At 47.6% G+C, this 18058-nt stretch overlaps 1 protein-coding gene across 4 annotated transcripts in view; it reads right to left on the bottom strand.

The window, feature by feature from the left end:
* Positions 1–15481: 15481 nt before the first annotated feature.
* Positions 15482–18058, bottom strand: part of EPHA5 (EPH receptor A5) — a gene marked incomplete at both ends in the record, with an annotated part of 198645 nt that continues 196068 nt past the window's right edge. For all 4 annotated transcript variants that reach the window (XM_080343307.1, XM_080343308.1, XM_080343310.1 and 1 more), the window contains one exon: positions 15482–15587. In XM_080343307.1, coding sequence (XP_080199433.1) covers positions 15482–15587 — 106 coding nt within the window. The remainder of the gene's footprint in view (positions 15588–18058) is intronic.

The raw sequence follows: 18058 nt of genomic DNA on the forward strand, positions 1-18058 counted from the left end.
ACAACCTAGCTTTATCTTAGCCTAAATATGCAGAGTGAGGACACTGCACATGATCAAAATAGTTCCAAGATGTTGCAATCGATGTTGTAATCAATACTGAGTAACCGTTATGTATCTTAATGAATATATGAATATGTATGTGAATGGACTGTATAAATACTGTGTAACTTAAACTGACCTACGAAGCCAGCTTTGGGTGCGAACCCCTGGTTTCCCAGCGCTAAAATAAAGAACCGCATATAACTACTCCCGTGGTTATGTGTCCTTAAATGCTAACGTGGCCAGCTGCTTGCTTTACGCATCGGTGTGTGAAAAGGTAGGTGCTTTTCTCTAGGTGCGTGTGCATGCACGTGGCGAGGTGTGCACACAGCTGGGTGATTGTGGAAAGGTTTCTGCCTGGTTCTCGGTGAGGAATTGTGTGTGTGCACGTAGACAAACGGAAGGCGTAGCAACTATGTTCCAATGCTGAAGCAGACAAAAGGCAAGCTTTCCCATGCTATCCCTATACATAGTCGTGCAAAGCAAGCCGATAAGCCTGCGACCGTCAAGAGAGCTACAACAAAGCATACCAAAAAGAGCAAATACCAGCAGCTCATCTGAGCACACATCGTTTCGGATACATGACTGAACGCAAATACGTTCGTGCTTCTGTGAGATTCAAGCCGTCCGTCTTGAATATGTGATTGCGCACTCCGATGCAATTGGATGTTTATACGTTCAGTGCAGGGGTGCAGGGCTTTCAGGACTGGGTCTGTGGAGACGTCTGCGGAGATGCCGCTGCCTGAACACGTACACTCCATTGTTTATGAAAACATAGGCAGACGCGTTTGACCGCGCGGTTCTGCATGCACAGAGGTACCGGTGTTCGGAAGAGACAACGTTATGGCGTGTGCACGCACAGAAGAAAAAGCGGACCATGAGCCTTTGTGTCAACATGAAACAGCAGGCTATACACTCGCAGACAAGGGAACGTGCTTCAATGCAGTCACATCGCCACCAGCTTTTGAACACAGGCTCAGCTGCTGGTTTGGGTACTTTTCAGGCACAGTCCTGACTGCCGCGCAAACGGCTGTTCAATCGCTACATCACCTCCGCGGAAACATTTCTCCGGTCGAAGTACCGCTCAGCTTTCTTCTCGTGTAACTGTGAAATGTCAGCGCGGGGAATCCGTCTCTGTCGATCAAACGTCAATCCCGAATGGGTTTTGCTTCGTTGCTTCTACCTAGGCGATTTTCCTTTTCTCTCTTCCCTTGCGCACTCATGACTGTGTTGTGTTACACACAGGCACAGCCAAGGCACACCAAGCGTCAAGAGACACACTCAGCTGACCTCAACACTAGCGCAAGATGCACATGTGTCACGAAATCCACCCACATGATTTTGGAGAGAAAGACATGGACTCACACGCGTATGGAGTGATGGATAGATACAGCAGACGCTAACGAACACAGACTTTCAGGCACACTGTCTCCACACAAGCAGGGACCAGTCTGCAGCTATCCTAGACCTTGATTATCGAGCTTGAGCAACTAGACCTGAGCGAAACTCTCCAACACTTACAGGAAAGACAGATGATCTCCCAGAAGGACACAAGTGTTTGCCTTCAGCTATAGATCAGGGGTAATCTTGGAAGAGATGGCCTACTGTTCTTTCGCGTCATGGCGTGATCTGTTTTGTTTCTCTTGTGGATCGATTGCTATGACAGAGAGAGCGTAGGAAAATTTACTGCCTGCCTTCTGCAATGTTTCCTTTCTCCTGTAGGTTGATTGCTAAGTTTCTTTCCTCGGGTGACTGTGAAGCATTTGGCATGGATGAGAAGTACCATGGCTTAGCGTTCAGTTCTGCCTATGTCTGTCGCTGATTCTTTCCTAGCAGAGCTCCCTTGCGTCTGTCCACATGAGAAATGCAGGACTGTACAACTGGAGAGATGCAGAAGCATTCCAACAAACACCACAGCTGTACACTCATTCAAGTTTAAACATGAATGGCACCCACAACCAGGCACATGCATGTGGACAGACAAGCATTTATAAGCACAACTTCATTCACCCGCAGTTTCATCCCAAAACAGGAGCATATCTGCGGGTACCCTCGAAATGTGAAGCCATGTGTACGTGTGTGCAGTGTCTCCAATCTTAAACAGACATGTTTACCCTCCAGCATGAAAGTGCGTTTCTCGTACATCCTCCTGTAAGTAGAAGTGAGAGGGCGTGCTTGCAGAAGTGTGCATGTGTGTTGCCACGCGTTTGCTGATTATGTCAGTGTGTGAAAAGGTAAGTGCTTTTCTCTAGCTGCGTATTCGTGCACGTTGTGGTGGGCGCATGTACCTAGATGCTTGTGGAAAGGTTTCTGCGTGTTTCTGCGTGTGACCGGGTCCCCCCGGCCAGTTCTCAAGTACCTCCCGGTACTGCCGGGGCTCCCAGCCCGTCTCCGACACCACACGCTGGGGGTTTGGGAGTCCCCGGGTACTTGTGGGGCTCAGCCGCACTGACTGAGCTGCGAAACTCGGCTCGGGGCCTGTTGTGGAGCCCAGCTATGGCACACACATCGAGTCGTGGGTTTTCAAGCAGCAAGATCTGGGCTGTGCGATGGAGAACAAATTCCACGGGCTGCCGAGGGAAAGGAGCTCCCTGGGGGAATTTAGGGTGCAAAGCCTATTTCCAGGGCCTGACAGTGGCTGGGGCTGCTGGTGCTTCAGCCCTGGCTGGGAAGCAGAGTCCAAGATGGGTGGGTGTAGGGCTCAGCACCCTGGGGGAGGCTGAACTGTGCCTTGTTACCTCCAGAGAAAGGAGACCAAATTCTGCCCTGCGGGGCTCAGGAATAGATACCAAGCCCTGCATTTGAGGGGCTTGAAAGAAGGTGCATTTGACCAGTGTTAGGGCTCAGAAACTAAGTCCTGCATTGTGGGGTTCAGAAAGTCAGTGAGTCATGTGTTTTAGGACTGAAAAACAGGCTAGTTTGACCAGGTCTAGGGCAAGAAACAGAGATTTAGTCCTGTGTTTGGAATGCTTGGAACCAGGTACATTTGGGCAGTTTTGGGGGCTGAAAATGGAGACGAAGTCCAGTATTAATGTAGTTTGAAACCAGGTATATTTAGCCAGCTATAGGGGTCAGAGAGTGGGACTAAGTCCTGCCTTTTGGAGGCCTGAAACCCCACTCATTTGGCCAGTTCTGGAGTTTGAAAATCGGAGATCCCATCCTCCATTGTTGGGCTCGGCAGTACAGATGTGTGCTGGGCCGGGCCCACGGTGCTGTCCTGGGGTGTGAGTGCAGAGCCTCGGCCTCGTGGTTTGGGGCTCAGCCCCAGAGCTCCCCGGTTGTCCCTGGGTTGGGCAGAGCCCCCTCCGGGCAGGTCCCGGGGCCAAAGAGCACTGTGAGAGCAGAGACACCCCTTCCTGGGCCGTTCCCTGGTTGGTGTTCAGTGGCTCGGGAGCTCCGTTTGGGCACCGCCAACCCTGAGCTGTGGTGTGGGACCCGGTCAAACAGTACCGAGGGAGTCCTAGAGCCGCCGGCAGGTTTCAGCATTTCTAGGGTGTCCCTCCCCCACCCCGCCTGGCAGCAGCCTTGGAGGAAACGCAGGACTGGGGGCCTGGGAGCTCCAGGCTCGGCCACGGAACGCGGCTCCTCCCGCCTGCGGCCCGGTGAGGCCGGACTCTGGGCTGCGGACACTCCGGGGAGACCCAGCCTGGCGCTGCTGTGGCAGCGGAATCCTCTGGCCCCACGTGGGGAAGCGGACTGTGGGACTCCTCCACCAGCAGCAGTTCCAACCCAGGCCCCCGCGAGATCCATTCCCAATACCAGCCCAACCTCACTACTGCCGGGCCAGGGCTGTAGCACCGCATCCAGATCGATGGGTCTCCTGGCGCCCCCAGCCCATTACCACTGTCCGGTGCAGTCAGGACAGCTGCGGTTCTGCCGAAATAAGAGCAGGTGCTTGCATGGGCCGGGGCCAGCACAGGTGTGAGCAGGCGGGGCCAGAGCAGAAAAACTGGTATGGAAAAGAACTGGAGCCAAAACTAAACTTGAGCTATCCACAAGCCTAACATGAAACAAATGAGGGCACCCCAGCACCAGGACCCCTCCTTGCCCCAAGGGCCCCACAGGGAGTCCTGTGGGGGGATAGCACCCCCATCCCTTACTGCAGTAGGACAAGGGGCAAAGCCAATGTGCCCCGAGCACAGACCAGATCCCTGGGGCATGGCAGCCCCGTCCCGGGACACACACCAAGCATGTCCTCCCCACCAGCGGTCCCCGGTGCTCACTGTCTCAGGGCCAAGCTTCTTGCCCAGTGCCAGGATGAGCCTCTGCTCCTGCCGCAGCATTCAGGAGCTGAAAAAAGTATTTTCAGGAAAATTCTGGCTCTGCACAGGGCCCAGAGTCCCCTGGTGGCCCTGCCAGGGCCGCCCAAGGGTTGAGCCCCAGTGGAAAGCAGGTCCCCCAGCAGCAGCTCCTGCAGTCACCCCTTCCAGCTCCTCCGGCGGCGAAAGAACCAGCACCAGGCCGAGGGATTTGTCCTCCTGGCAGCTGCTGCAGACAAGCTGGGGAGAGGAACCAGAAGGTGGGAGCCTGGCAGCATGGGGAGTTACCAGCAGCCCGGGAGACCCCCAGCCCCGTCAGGTGCCGTCTCCTCGTGGGGAGGCAGGTAGGGTGTGCACTAGAGCTTCAGGCACCTAACGAGTGGTGCCTGTGCCCCCGCTGTGGAGTGGAGGAAACAGGCCCTGTTTTTTCCCAGTTACACCTGCTTCCCCCACCCTGTCGTGACGCCCGGTCCCGGCGCGGCTGCAGCCGATGCCCGCCACAGTGGCACCCTCCCCGGTCCCGTCCCGAAGCACTCCCGCAGATGGTCCCCGGGTCCTGCTGGACACCCGGGAGCCTCGAAACCCTTCCCGCCTCTGCGCAGCCTCCCGCTGATACCGCGGCGCCCCCTGGCGGCCGCAGGGAGGGTTCTGAAGCCTCGTGGGCGGCCGCACACCTGCCCCCCGCACCGTGGAGCCCCTTGGCGAGTACGGGGCGGCACGGCACGGGGAGGACATGCGTGGGAGTGCGGCAGGCGGGGAACTACGAGATGGGAACAGGAATTTCGGGACCTAAATGAACTTTGCTCTTGCCAGGGCACTGGGACAAGCCAGGAGACCACCCCCTGGTGTGATTGTGACTGATTTTGTTTTAGTAATAAAACTATGATGAAGGAAATGGCCAGCAAAGAAACATGTCACAAATTCTGCCACCACCCTCCTTCTCCCCCCCTCCCCCCTCAATACAATAACCTATAATCTAACCCCAAAATGACTGTTTCCTTGCCACAGCAGTGTCCTTTGCAACCTCAGGAAAGCAGAATTGCTGTAGGGGAAGCACAGCTGAGAAAATGCCTCATAAATCTTGGCACAGTGAAAATGCCTTTTATTCCAGCAGCAATCAAAATATGTACAGATCTGTTTTCAGACCAATAAATGGTGGGGTTTTTGCACTTTTTTTCAGCAACGTGGGGGCTCAGTAGGACCGGAGAGCTGAACCTCATTTAGCAAGGAGATGCTGATGGCCTCTGACAGAGACATGGAACGCCCTGCACCCTGCAAGGCTGCCCTGCCCTCCAAACTCAGCCCTACGGCAGAGGTTTACCTGCTTTCAAACCTACCAAATCTCCTGACTTTGGGTCCAACCCACGTGGGCACAGCACCCAGCGTGCAAGTGAGCTGTAAAGGGTTTTCTGCTACCCACTTAGATTGCTGTCTCTGGCTTGCTGTGTGTTTTGCAGTGATTTGGCCATGCACATGTAGATGTCAACAAATACTGGGTGTTGATGACCATCACAGCTTGGCATAGCCCACATCCTTACAGGCCACCAGTGCCTCAAGTTTTATTCAAGCATAAATAGAGTTACAGGCAAAAAGGCTGTCCAGGGACAGAGGAAGGAGCTCACCCTTTGACAAGAGGTGTTTCTTCCACTTTATGAATGCATGGGAGTTTTCTGGGATGCCATGAGCCTCCTTTCCCATGGGAAAAATGCTGCTGGGTGGGCAATACTCACTGCCCTTTGCAGGGCTGGATACCTGCTCTGCTAGGCGGTGATGTTCATCTGCTCTCTCACACCTTGGAACATCACCTGGAGATCTTGACATTCCCATGGGCAGCAGCTGGAGATGGTGGCAAAAAGCAGTCTTTTTAGACTGTGGCCTTGCTTGTCCTTCTGCTGCCTGCCCATGCCATGCAGAGCCCACCCATGCTCACACAAAACAGCCTTGCTCTTCATTTAAGAGAGCCGTGAAACTCCTGTGCTGCCAATGATTACGAATAACACCAAGCCGCGGGGATTAAATGTCTCTCAAACATTTTCCACCCTCAGCAATAAGTCTGCAGAAAAAAATTATCTGAGATCCTTTTGCTAAATCCAGAATCCTCTAGCCTGGAGGAAAAGCAACAAGAATGTGGTAATTTCTTGCCTTGATATCTCACAGGCAATTAAGCAAAGCAATTTATAGCCTGGAGCTCCGCTGCTGGTCAGGGTAAAACTTGGCTCCTGCCTGGCTACACAGGGTTGGTGTTTTGCAGGACTTTGTGAAGTCAACAGGCAGCCTTAGCAGAAATCTCAGGGTTTTCTGGCTCCAGTTACTTCCACAAGAGGGATGCTCCAGCATCACCTCCTTGCTGGTGGGCTTTTAGGAGTGGGTACTGCCCTGAATCTACCTGGAGTCTTTTTTTTGACCGTTTGCACAATTTTTCTCTTCCTTTTGCACCCTCTCATCTTTCCCTCTCTGTTAAAGCCCCTGTTAATGGCAGATCAGGAAAGCCACCATGGTCAGGGAGCCAGAGGAAGCCTCCAGCATAGCTTCCAGGCAATGCAGAGGTGCCCAAAATTGCTGCTGTTGGCACCGTGGCAGAGCAAGAAGGTGTGGAAGAGAGGGCTGGAAGTCGCAAAACCTCTTTGCTGTTTCCCAGCCTTGCGGGAATCGCGTCTAGCATGAATGCAAATGCTACTAATTCCTCCTCCGCAGCTGACATTTCCCGAGCAGAGCTCTCTTTCTTTGACCTCCCTCTGCAAACATTGACATTGCATTCACATGGATAATAGATTTCTGTCTGCTTTTACCACAGCCAAATGTTTCCACAGGGACTGTTATTACTTATGGCTGGAAATGCACCTGCACCAGCTGCAAGGCTGAGCATAAAAACCCATGCCAGCCCCGCAGCGCTGCAAAGCCTCTGTTCATCTTGAAATGGTGAGGACGAAATATTCTGAACTTTCTTCCATGGGAAAGAGCAAAAAGCTCCAAATGTGCCCATTTTCCTCTTAAAATCACTTCCTCTCTCTGAAGCACATGGTTTCCAGGCAAGTATCCAGTCTGAAAAATGACTTGCCCACTACATGCAGCTTCTTGAAATAACCCCACAGTGATGCCTGAGTCTCCCAAAGGAGGGGGTCTGGTTTTCCAGTAACAATCTGGCTGGTGATAGCAATTTTTTTACCACAGAATTACATCCCCCAAATCCCCTTCCTGTCACCAGGGATGATCCCCAGCACTTGTTCTAGTGCTTTGCTGGTGCTGGTGCCCTGCAAGGTGTCTCCCTCCTCTTTCTGCTCTGTGTCATCTCTCTTACCATGCCTTTAAAAGAAAAATCATTTGGTGAAGTCCAAAAGGACTGCTTTCCACAGTATGAACATTTTGCAGGATTTTAGAGGGCAGCTGGGAGCAAGGCAGGTGCTGATCTGTGTGCAAGCGCTGAGCGGTCTGCCTGAAAAAGAGCACTCAGGAGCTGGATTTGCACAAATACCTCATCTTTGCCACTTGCCTCAGCCCTTTGCCGTCATATTCAGCCCTTTTTTATAGAATCACAGAATCATTTAGGTTGGAAGAGATCCTCAAGATCAGGTGGCACGTTACAGGGATGCCAGGAGCATCCTCCCCTTGTCTCCAGCTCTGCTCTGCACAGAGGAATAATCAGCAGCAACAAACAACCGCCTCCTTTTTTAAGGCATCTGGCACACGCTGGGTAGGAAAAATAAGGCAAGCTAGAATTTCCCTTATTAGCAGAAGTGCATGATGTTATTTGGGCCCAATCTAAAGTTCATCACTTCTGGTTTTTTGCATATGAATGGGAATTCAGGCTTTGGGCCCTGGTGGGACCATCATTATATGCATTAATAGCCAGCTGGTCTTTAGAAAAAGGGGGAAAGTAGAAAGAAAAATAGGTGTTTATGCCTTACTTAGGCAAAATCACAGGAGGGGAATCATTCCCATTCTTGCTGCTGCAAACACCCCCCTCGCTATAGGCTCTGAATGCATTTGCTCATCAAGGCATATTGAGGAGCTGCTTATTAGCCCATGTCCAGCTGCTTTTCTGCATCACTCGGATACACATGCAAATGGAAGTCCTCAGTGTGGAGAGTTTATTTTGCTTTCACTCGTTCAGCAGAAACACAAGATCTTGTTTCTGGAGTTCTAACTTTGATTTGATAAAGTTTTTCTTATATATATGTTTTTCATACATATATATGTGTATATATCTTCTCTTACATATTTTATGACCTCCCTCCATACCATCACTTGTCAAAGCTGGGGAGGTGTTGCAGTGCCCTACACTAAACTTTCCTGGGGAATATAAAATGACTTCGCTAAGGGTCAGCCTCAAATGAGGTTAAAATCAAAGCAAATCATGGTGCTAGGGGGACCAGAAAAAATATTTTTGATCCAGATTCTGATTGGGAGGCTCCTGCAAACCTGCCACTTCATCAGTGTAATGTTTCTGCAGCACAAAAAATAATCTGGATCTCCCTTTTAGAAAATCAGATGCCTTGAATAGGTGAATAACGTTGGCACAAAATAAGCTTACACCAGGATAACCGTTCCCCTGCTGCCTTCCTTGCCTTTTTTTTTTTTTTTTTTCTTTTTTCCCTTTTCAGCAGTTTTGGGGTATGCACATCCCCAGGCAGCATCTTGCCAAACCCTGTGACTCCTTAAATCCTCCCCATTGCAAACCCCAGCAGCAACACCCACAAAGACACCCAGAATAAACTCATTTTTTTTCTGAGGGGCAGGCTCTGGCTTTACACAACCAGGCTGCAGTGCTGAGAGGTCCAGCAGCATCCCTGGGTGGTACCCATGGGGCTTAGCAACTCGTTACAGGGATGCTGATGTTGCTGGAGAAGCTAGAGTGATTTCTGTGCCCAGAGGCAATTATTCACCATGACTTGGGATGCTGCACCCCTGCCCTCCTTAAAGGCAGACCAACTTGGCCTCTGTCAGAGCCGCTAGCCTTTTGCTATGCAGAAGATTTATGATTATTTATTTTAATTCAATTTTATATTTTACTTTAATTATTTAATTTTATTTATTTTATATTCTATTTTTTATTGTTTTCTGCTGGAATAGGAGTAGTTGCTGCTACAAAAAGACCCAGGATGACATGATGCCACTTCACTGGCATTTTTCTAGTTCTCTGGATGGGAGAGGTTGTTCCCTATCTTATCTTTTAAATGAAATATAATTTCCCCATCTTCCCCCCTGCCAAGAAATACCATTTTTACCTCACACAGCCTTTCACTCAGCACCTCCACACCCTGAGTTTCTTGAGGTGTAAATGATTAAACTTTGGAGCTCTGAGTTTCATGTTTAAATGTCAAGCTTGAAACACAGCTCCTCAGAGGGACATCAATAGGTTTTCAATTTTCTTGTTAACAAATATGGCCTGTATTTGGGAGCAAACCAAGAAAATGGCTGGGACCCCATCCCACCATTTTGCTGCTAGGAAGATTTTTTCTTTTGGTTTCGTAGTTAAAAAAGATGATTTGAGAGAAATAAGTCATGTTTGCCGGCAAAAATGCTGGTTATGGAGGAACCATAATAGTCTCAAAAAAAACCCCAAAATCCCAGTTAGACCTGCTAATCACTTACCAAAGCATCAGGTCAGTGTAAAGAAGAGTCTTTTTTCTTTTATTTCACTTTATTTGTGGAATATTACTAATAGCTGATGATGTGAATGACTGAGCTGGAGGTGAGTTAGTGTCGGGCTGAGGAAATCCCCAACGCGGGCTCTGGCGGTGAATGCATTATTACACATTCAGGCTTGGAGGCCCAGGTGCACCCATTTTTACCAAGCAGGTACAACATGCACCCTTCTCCAGTCTGGCTCCCTCTTTGTGTCAGCCAAGATGAATTGCCCTGGGATCATTCCGTGCTGTTTCGGCTGTTTCTTATTGCAGCCGAGGGTGACTTTAATCAGCCCCTGTTGACTTGAGTAAATCCATCTCATTCTTTTATCTCTTCTACTTGCTGGTCTCCTTTTGTTTTTGTGGAAATATCCAGTCACAGTTCATGCATTGTATGCTACTTATGCAGTTCAGCCCATGAAAAATACATGAAGAGTCCCTATTTTTTTTTCTCTCTCTCCTCATGACTTCATAAATCTTGCATCACTTTCTGCTCAGCTTCGCGGGGTGATGGGAAGCAGCCTCCCCACTGCTCCTACTCTGGGGCAGCAGCATCCTCTGGGGACACTACCGGCTTGAAGCTGGTCAGAGCATCCCCACAGCCGTATTTTTAGCTTATCAGATAGGAAAAATAAAACAGAGGTGTGATCTTGCTGCCCATTTGTTTTGGGTTTACTGACTAGTGATGCAGGAAATAATAATGCCCTGTTCACGCGTGTTTGGTATCCTCAAGAGTTGGTGTTTGTGGCTGGATAAGGAGCTGTGCGTTTATTGCAAGGACTGTCTGGGGGCTGTGCAGAACCACCTGAAAAAATAAGTCAGGCACATGCTTAAGGACCTGCTTTGCAGTAAAGCACCTTTTTGAGCAGGTACATTTGGTGGCCACGAGCACAAGTGCCCCTTCTCACACTGAGCCTGACAGTGGAAAATAATAAGCAAACCCTGATTTGAGATTTGTATAAGTCCTGGTCCCAAAACCAAGGCGGGCACCATCCCTGCTTCTACGGCACCTGAAACTGGGACACTTTGTTAAACAACTTTGTTCCTCAAGATTTTTTTATTACATTTATTAAATTTTTCTTATATTTTTGCGCCTTGAAGCTGCTAGAGGTGGTAAACCTTTCAGTTTTCCCCATGAGCTGTCTGAAGCCTCCCCATCACCTGCAAAGCTACTTCACTTTCAGCTTCTTTAAAGAAGTTTCCCCATTTTCTTGTTTTCCCCTTTGCAGTTTCTCTGTCTTCATGAAGCTACATAGGGTGAGTTAATATTATTTTTCCCCTGTCTTCAGAGCCCCTCTGATCTCTCCCAGCATCTGCCACCACCATGGTCCAGCAGCAAACCCCAGGCTGAATAAGTAAACCCTGTGTGGGGACGGGCACGTCAGTCCTGAGAGATGTGCTCCAGCTGGGCATGGCTCTGCTGGGGTCTTCCCCCAACAACAACAACAAAAAAATCAGAGAAAATCAGTTATTGGGGGGAAAAACAAAAACAATAACAACAAACAACCCAAACCAAACTTGGACATTCCTGAGGGATGGGGGAATGGCATGGCCAGAGGCTGCTCTAGAGCTCAGTGCCTGCAGTACAGTACCTCGGTCAGTTTGGTAGGTGCTTTACCTCAAAAACAGGACTAAAAAAAGCAGATATTGCTCCCAGAATAAAAACAGAGGAAAGAGGGAAGAGCCTGAAACAGGCTAGGATGCCTTCACATGGGGTTGACCTGTCTCTCTTGTCCCAGAATCCCCTCTCTCCCCCAGGTACCACAGGATTAGCACCAAGTCTGTGTTTCAGGAGAGGAAAAAAATAAAGAGGATTTATTTCCAAGGGGGAAAAAATTCTGACACTTTGTGGAAAGCTGAGAGGGCACATGATCCACACCTGGATGTTGCTTTTAGTCAAAAGTTTTTATTTTTATGAAAAAATAGAAAATTTCATCTCTTATGCTACAAAAAAAAAAAAAAAAAGTACACAAAAAATGCACAGAGGAGGTGGGGAGGGGAAGGGAAGAATAATTACAGCAATGCTACAGTCTCCTAAGTCTCCTATGAGTTAAAACACTGACATGAGGAGGCAAGACAGATGCTGCGGCTCTGGTAGTGCTGGATGCACCAGCTCATGCCCTAAGGAACTGCAATTAACATATTAATAAAGATTAGAAACTAAGTTTTACTCTTAAGACTGCTACTGATGTGTCCTACACAAGTGTTAATGACTAATTTCAAGACCACAGCAGTGCAAATAGTCACAAGTTCTTGACCACTGGGACTTCTACATCATATTCAACAATGAAGAGACAAAAACAGGTTTTATCTTCCTTATTTTGTTCTTCTCGCAATTAACATATAGAAGGAATAAATAACGTTCTAAATTGATTTTTTTTTTTTTTTTTTTTTTGTTAATGTCTTTTATATCAGTCTTCACAAGCCAAGCTTGGGGACACTGCTTTCTCCTGAAATGAAAACACTATATTAAAAAGAACTTTTTCACCTCCCAGCCCCTTTGAAATACCTTCCTCGCAATTAGCAGCAAAATACACTGGAGAAAAAGTATTCATTGGACCAGCTGCAGCACTAGCAAGCTGGAAAAGCAAAAAGTGCTCAGACTGAACTGTAGGCAGGAAACCCACCCAACAGCCCTTACAAAGAGCACAAGCTGTAAAATATTCTTGTCATCACCCCAATATACAGGACCATACCCAAAATACAGAGTATGTGCAGTTCTGGGATGGGAACCAAAACCTCTGTTGTCTCTGGAATTTGCCTGTGGACATAGAAGCTGTAACTTTTGGACCCTACTTGTTAAAACACCATTTTCTTTGTTTTTTCAGCTCCAAGACAAAGCTTATTAATACAGAGATCTGTAGCAAGAAGAAGCTCTTGAAATAAATAGGAAAGTTTCTTTATTTATTGGAGGAACCGAGATGTCCTATTTACAAATGCGGTCTGGCTGCAGAACAGTTTGTTTTCCACCAGTTCATAATTTTGAAGGTTATTGTATGCACCCAGCCATACCTACTATGCCTTAAAACCCCTGCAAATGGTGAAACGGAATTCTTCTGGTAAAGTCCATGAACAGAAGACTAAACCCACAGAGCCAAAAGGTAAGGAATCCGAGGAGATGGTGGGCAGAAAGTGCTGAGTATTTGACAATACCATCTCTCTCCATGCAGCCGATGGATGCAGGTGGTGACTGAACAATTCCTCCCAACAAAACAAGCCGTTTCCGTCTTTTTGCAGGTTATTTTCCCAAGCGTTGCAGGCAGGGAGGCACAAATAATCCCAGGACAGTTCTGCTGACAGCTCTAATAATCTTATTTATTACACGACAATTTTCTATTACGCACTGAAATTCTTAGTCGTGATTTCCACCCCCACCCCCATGTCTTTTGTGGTCTAGTGGCTGCCAAAATGAAACAACAGGATGAAAAATCACACCATCAAGATTTGTCAGACCTCACCACGGCTCTTCTCCTTCTTATTTCTCCCAATTCCTGATGAGCTTGGTGGCAGCTTGCAGAGGAGGAGGCCATTTCCAAACAGGAAAATATTGCCTCAAGAAGCTCTGCTGAAAGCAAGCAAGCTAAGCAAGAAAAAAAATAAAACCAAAAAACCAAACCCAACCCAACCCAACTTTCTCCTCCTGGACTTTTCCCTTTTCTTTAGAAAGTGCTCTGTATCAAATCTCATACAAGGACTTGGAGGAAATAGAATAAAGATTCTTGAAACAGCTGAAGGCAGCACGACCTTCTGCAAGACGTGAAGGACACGTGTCAGGCACTGGATGAACTCCCGGGCTTGGCTCGGCAGAACTGGGGATGATGGCAGCTGCAGCAAGTCAACACATCCATGTCATTGCCAAGGAAGGATGCTACGAGCTCCTTCCCAAGCCCTCCAAGAAAGCAATGTATCTACAGTAACATCAAACACTTGTCATCTGCTGAGCCATTTAAAAATCCCCCCACAGCCTACGAATACCAAATTAACTGTGCTGATTAATACTGCCAACAGCCAAAGGAGGAAAACAGCCCCAAACTGGTTCTTGGTGGGATTGCCAGGGTTGGTCTCTCTGAAAACAGCAGCCCTGAGTTTTAATGGCCACGTTGAATCCCAATGACAAACAAGCATTGACCCAAGCTGTGTCATCCCCAGAAGGATGGGACCTTCTCAACCATGGGATGCTGCTGCTGGGACCATGCTGGGATGCTCTGCTTTTCCCTCCTCTCTGCCCCAAAGCGACCAGGTCCCTACCCAAGCCAAAAATGACTGGAGATACAAGCTGGGAATAGCACAGTGCCCAAAATAATCCTACCCCTCTACCCCCAATCTGGGGGAAATAATGCAAAATCAATGTGCTGGATGATTATGTGGATGCGTCCATGCGCACCCCAGGGCTTAATCCCTGGAATGAGAAGAAGAACAGCAAAATCTCTTCCTTCCAGGTAAAGCCACCCCATGATTTCTTTCCTGGGCTCCAGGGATGGTGGCACTTGCAGCAGGGGACAAGAGCCACGCTGGGTGTGAAGGCAATCCAATGTTATCTTCGGGCAGGTCTGGTGCACCCCAAAAACTGATGCCATGTTGTCGCTGGAAGCCACCGAGAGTAGGATGTTTTACTTTTCTTCTGGATATCCCCAGCCCATGGTGGAAAAGAAAAGGAGGTGAGGTCTCTTCTTTGCAGACTCCTGCCTCATACACATCATCAAAATTGAAGGCTCTCAAGGTTGCTCAAAATACAAAGCATAGCGGTAACACAAAAGGGAGAGAAAACAAAGCAGAAGAAGGGTGGAAGCAAAAAAAGAACAAACCAAGGAAAGAGCCCCAATCTTGTACCTGATGCATAACAAATTATACAGTATATACATTTTGTCATGTGTTTTCCTCCCAGAAGAGCAAAGGAGAAGAGACTGGTAACACAGATAGAGGAAAAAAAAATATACACCCTGTATTGTATTTGCCATGGAGCAAGCAACATGTTTATACACTAGTCTCTATAACTTAAGGCTGTGTGACAGCATTTTTCTTCTTTCCTTTAAATGTACAAAACGAAATATCTATTGAGAAATAATCTAACCATATTGCTCTTCAATACACTTCTGTAGACAAGTAAGATTTGAAGTAAACTCCATTAAACTGCAGCTTTTGGGATCCCATGAACGGCTATAAAACTCCTCTGCTCACATCAGCCCTTGGAAGCATTTCTGTGTGTTGCCATAATTCAGTATATAAAGGTGCTATATATATGTAAATCTCCTGTGTACAGACAACGTGTGGTGGGAAGGCTCGTTGTCATCATCGCTGAAGCATAACAGATGGGTTAACCTTGTGTACAGCAGATCCATTTCCATGTTCCATGCATGTTACATTTACTTCATGAAAATGAGGACACAAATAGGAAGAAAAGTCAATTCTTTAGAAATGCTGTGGCAGAGGCCAACGTCCTTCAGTTACAGAAATCACCGAATTTCCCTTTTTTTTTTCTTTTGGTCAAAATAAATCTCCAGGCTAGAGTACAAAGTGCAGGACCAACCCACTTGAGGAAGCAACTTTAAAAACAAGTTACAATGGCACCATCCCATTCACCAACTGGACCTTCACCTCCTGAAGGCTGTTCATTATCTTCTTCTGGTGACCCACAAGTGTCACTCCCAGACGCTTCAAATCCCTGTGGGAGAAAGCAGACATTGGTTCCGAGGGCCGCCCAGGGACACGCCACCGCACGCAACCACACACTGTGTGCGCCGATGCTGCTGCCAGCGCTCTTACCATGTGCGGCTCCCGAAGCCCTTTACCAAGGAAACAAGTTCAATTTTCTCCATTTTTAAACATTATTTTTTAATGGTCGATGGCATCTTTAATGGCTGAGGGATCACCTCACTGGCCAAGGGGAAAAGCTGAATGGCAAAGCATCAGCATCATCTTTGGCCAAGGACTCCGCTAGGTGTGAATAGTCCTATTTCCAAGAGAAAAGCTGCATGAGAAAGCCTATGTTGCAGTTTCCTCTTCTCCTGGGAGAGGCTGGTGTTTGGTCTTGGGTATGAGCAGTGAGAAGAGAGGTGAATCCATGGTTCCTTCCTCTTCAGATGAGGCAAAGCCAAAGATAACACCAACTGCAATCCTAGAGTCAGCTCCTAGAGAAAGCTGAACAGCAAAAGCCCGAAGCACAGCCACCACCCCAAAGACCCCCTAAAGTCAACAGGAACTGGCAACACAGGTCCCCTCTGGGCCTTTGCAAATCTTCCTGTAAACCCACATATGAGTCTTTTGGGGGGTGAATTCTACAAGCCAAAGGCGCTCATATTAAGCTGTCTGCTGGGCTGCCATTACAGGAGAGCTGTAAAAGAAGATAGCTGATGTGAATGTCTTAGAAGCTCAGCCTTCTAAAATGTGAGTATCTAGATGAAGGTAATCACCAAAGGTCATGTTGATGGTGTGAATGTGGCACCTCCATGGGAAAATTTACCCCATCCAAAGGAAGGAGTGGGACAAGTCATCCCCTGGATGTACTGAATGTAGGACCTTGGGTGATCACATTCAATGACACATCTAAAGTCAGGTAAGACCATGGGTTATGGCAGGGTATAAGTGTAGGTATTTCTTTATAGGAGTAAAAGTTTTAGCAAAGAATTGTCGGAATAAAAGCACAGAAAAAAAACTCAAGACAGGTGCATCCACGTTTCCAACACAAGACACAGAGACTGTTAGAGAAGCAGTTAGACTTAGATGTGGTATTTTGTCTGAAGACTTCCACCAGAGAAATACTAGCCCCTCGCTTTCTACTTCTGAGTTAGACTGAATAAAGTGTATTTTCAAGGTAGGGCCCTACATTCCTGCCAATATACGTGTTAATCCCAGAGCTGCTGATGCCCCATGCAGGGCTCTCAGAAGTCTTTTAGGAGAAAGTTCTCCACCAAAAGCCAGACATGTGACCTTGAACACGCAGATGCTTTTCGGAAACCACACTGGTAGGGCTGGTGCTTGTAAGGGCTGGCATCATCCATAACACTCAGGAACTCTAACATCACCTGAGCTCTACTGCAAACCTGGCCTGCAGCTGGACTGCAGGTCGATGTGATGACCACCACAATGCTTCTGCATAACGCATGTGAGCTACCCATGGAGGAGTACTTCTCAGCAGCTTCCCGCTTTGCACAGAGACTCCTGTGTGAATACAACCAACCATCCCCATACAAAAATGACACAGATGAATGTTGCTTTGAATAAAAAGCAAACCCGAGTGATGGTGTGATACAGTAACATTTGAGCTGGTTGAAGCCAAAAGCTAGATCTGTTGTTCTCCAAGGATCACCACTCTTTCAGCCTTTTGATTTGGAAAATAACAGGTTTTCTGCTTGAGCCTAAACACTTCATTTCATTATCATACCCTTTTTCAGCAATGCCTCTTGCCAATGCGTAGGGGAATTCACAGTGTAAGAGGCAAGGAGTGAGGGAAGTTGGGGAGACACATCAGCAATGCTCCTCACCTGGCAGAAAGGGTCACAAAGTTGTCTGTCTACTCAGGGGGACACACTTTCATTTTTGTCTCCACTGAATTGCAAAACTAGTTCAGCAAGCCATCTTAATAACGGAAGAAAATGTAGTAATGCTACTGTTACATGCAATTTATTTATGCACACAGCATGTTGGAAATTCACACCAGAGGTCAAAGAAAACCCCAACCCAGCATAGGACCCGATTTTTAAAAGAGCCAACATCCATCTTCACCCTGCTGAGTAGTGCTCTGCTGGCACTTTTTGAAAACTAAGCGCTTTTTTTTTTTTTTTTGAGGTATCTGAAGTGCACGCTGAGCTCTTTTGGAAATACAGCACCACATATTTCACACGTGTGATTTCTGATGCAGACAAAACAGCCTGAAATTATGAGAAAGGCATGTATTTGTGTTTCACGTGCAACTACATCAGTCTACTAAAAACTACTCACTACACAGCTTTTGTTTTTCTTCCCATTATAGTATGCCACATAACCCAATATCTTTGAGGAGTCCCTCACTGATTTCCAAGAGAGAAAGAAAAAGGAGTTTCTGGTTTCAATCTACTAGCTGCTCACCAGGGGATCCAGTCTATTTTTTTTTTTAAATATTGAATCCTCTTGAATGCAGAGCCACTGGCCAAAGGA

Source organism: Nesoenas mayeri, assembly GCF_963082525.1.
Source record: "Nesoenas mayeri genome assembly, chromosome: 4".
NCBI classification, from domain to species: Eukaryota; Metazoa; Chordata; class Aves; order Columbiformes; family Columbidae; genus Nesoenas; species Nesoenas mayeri.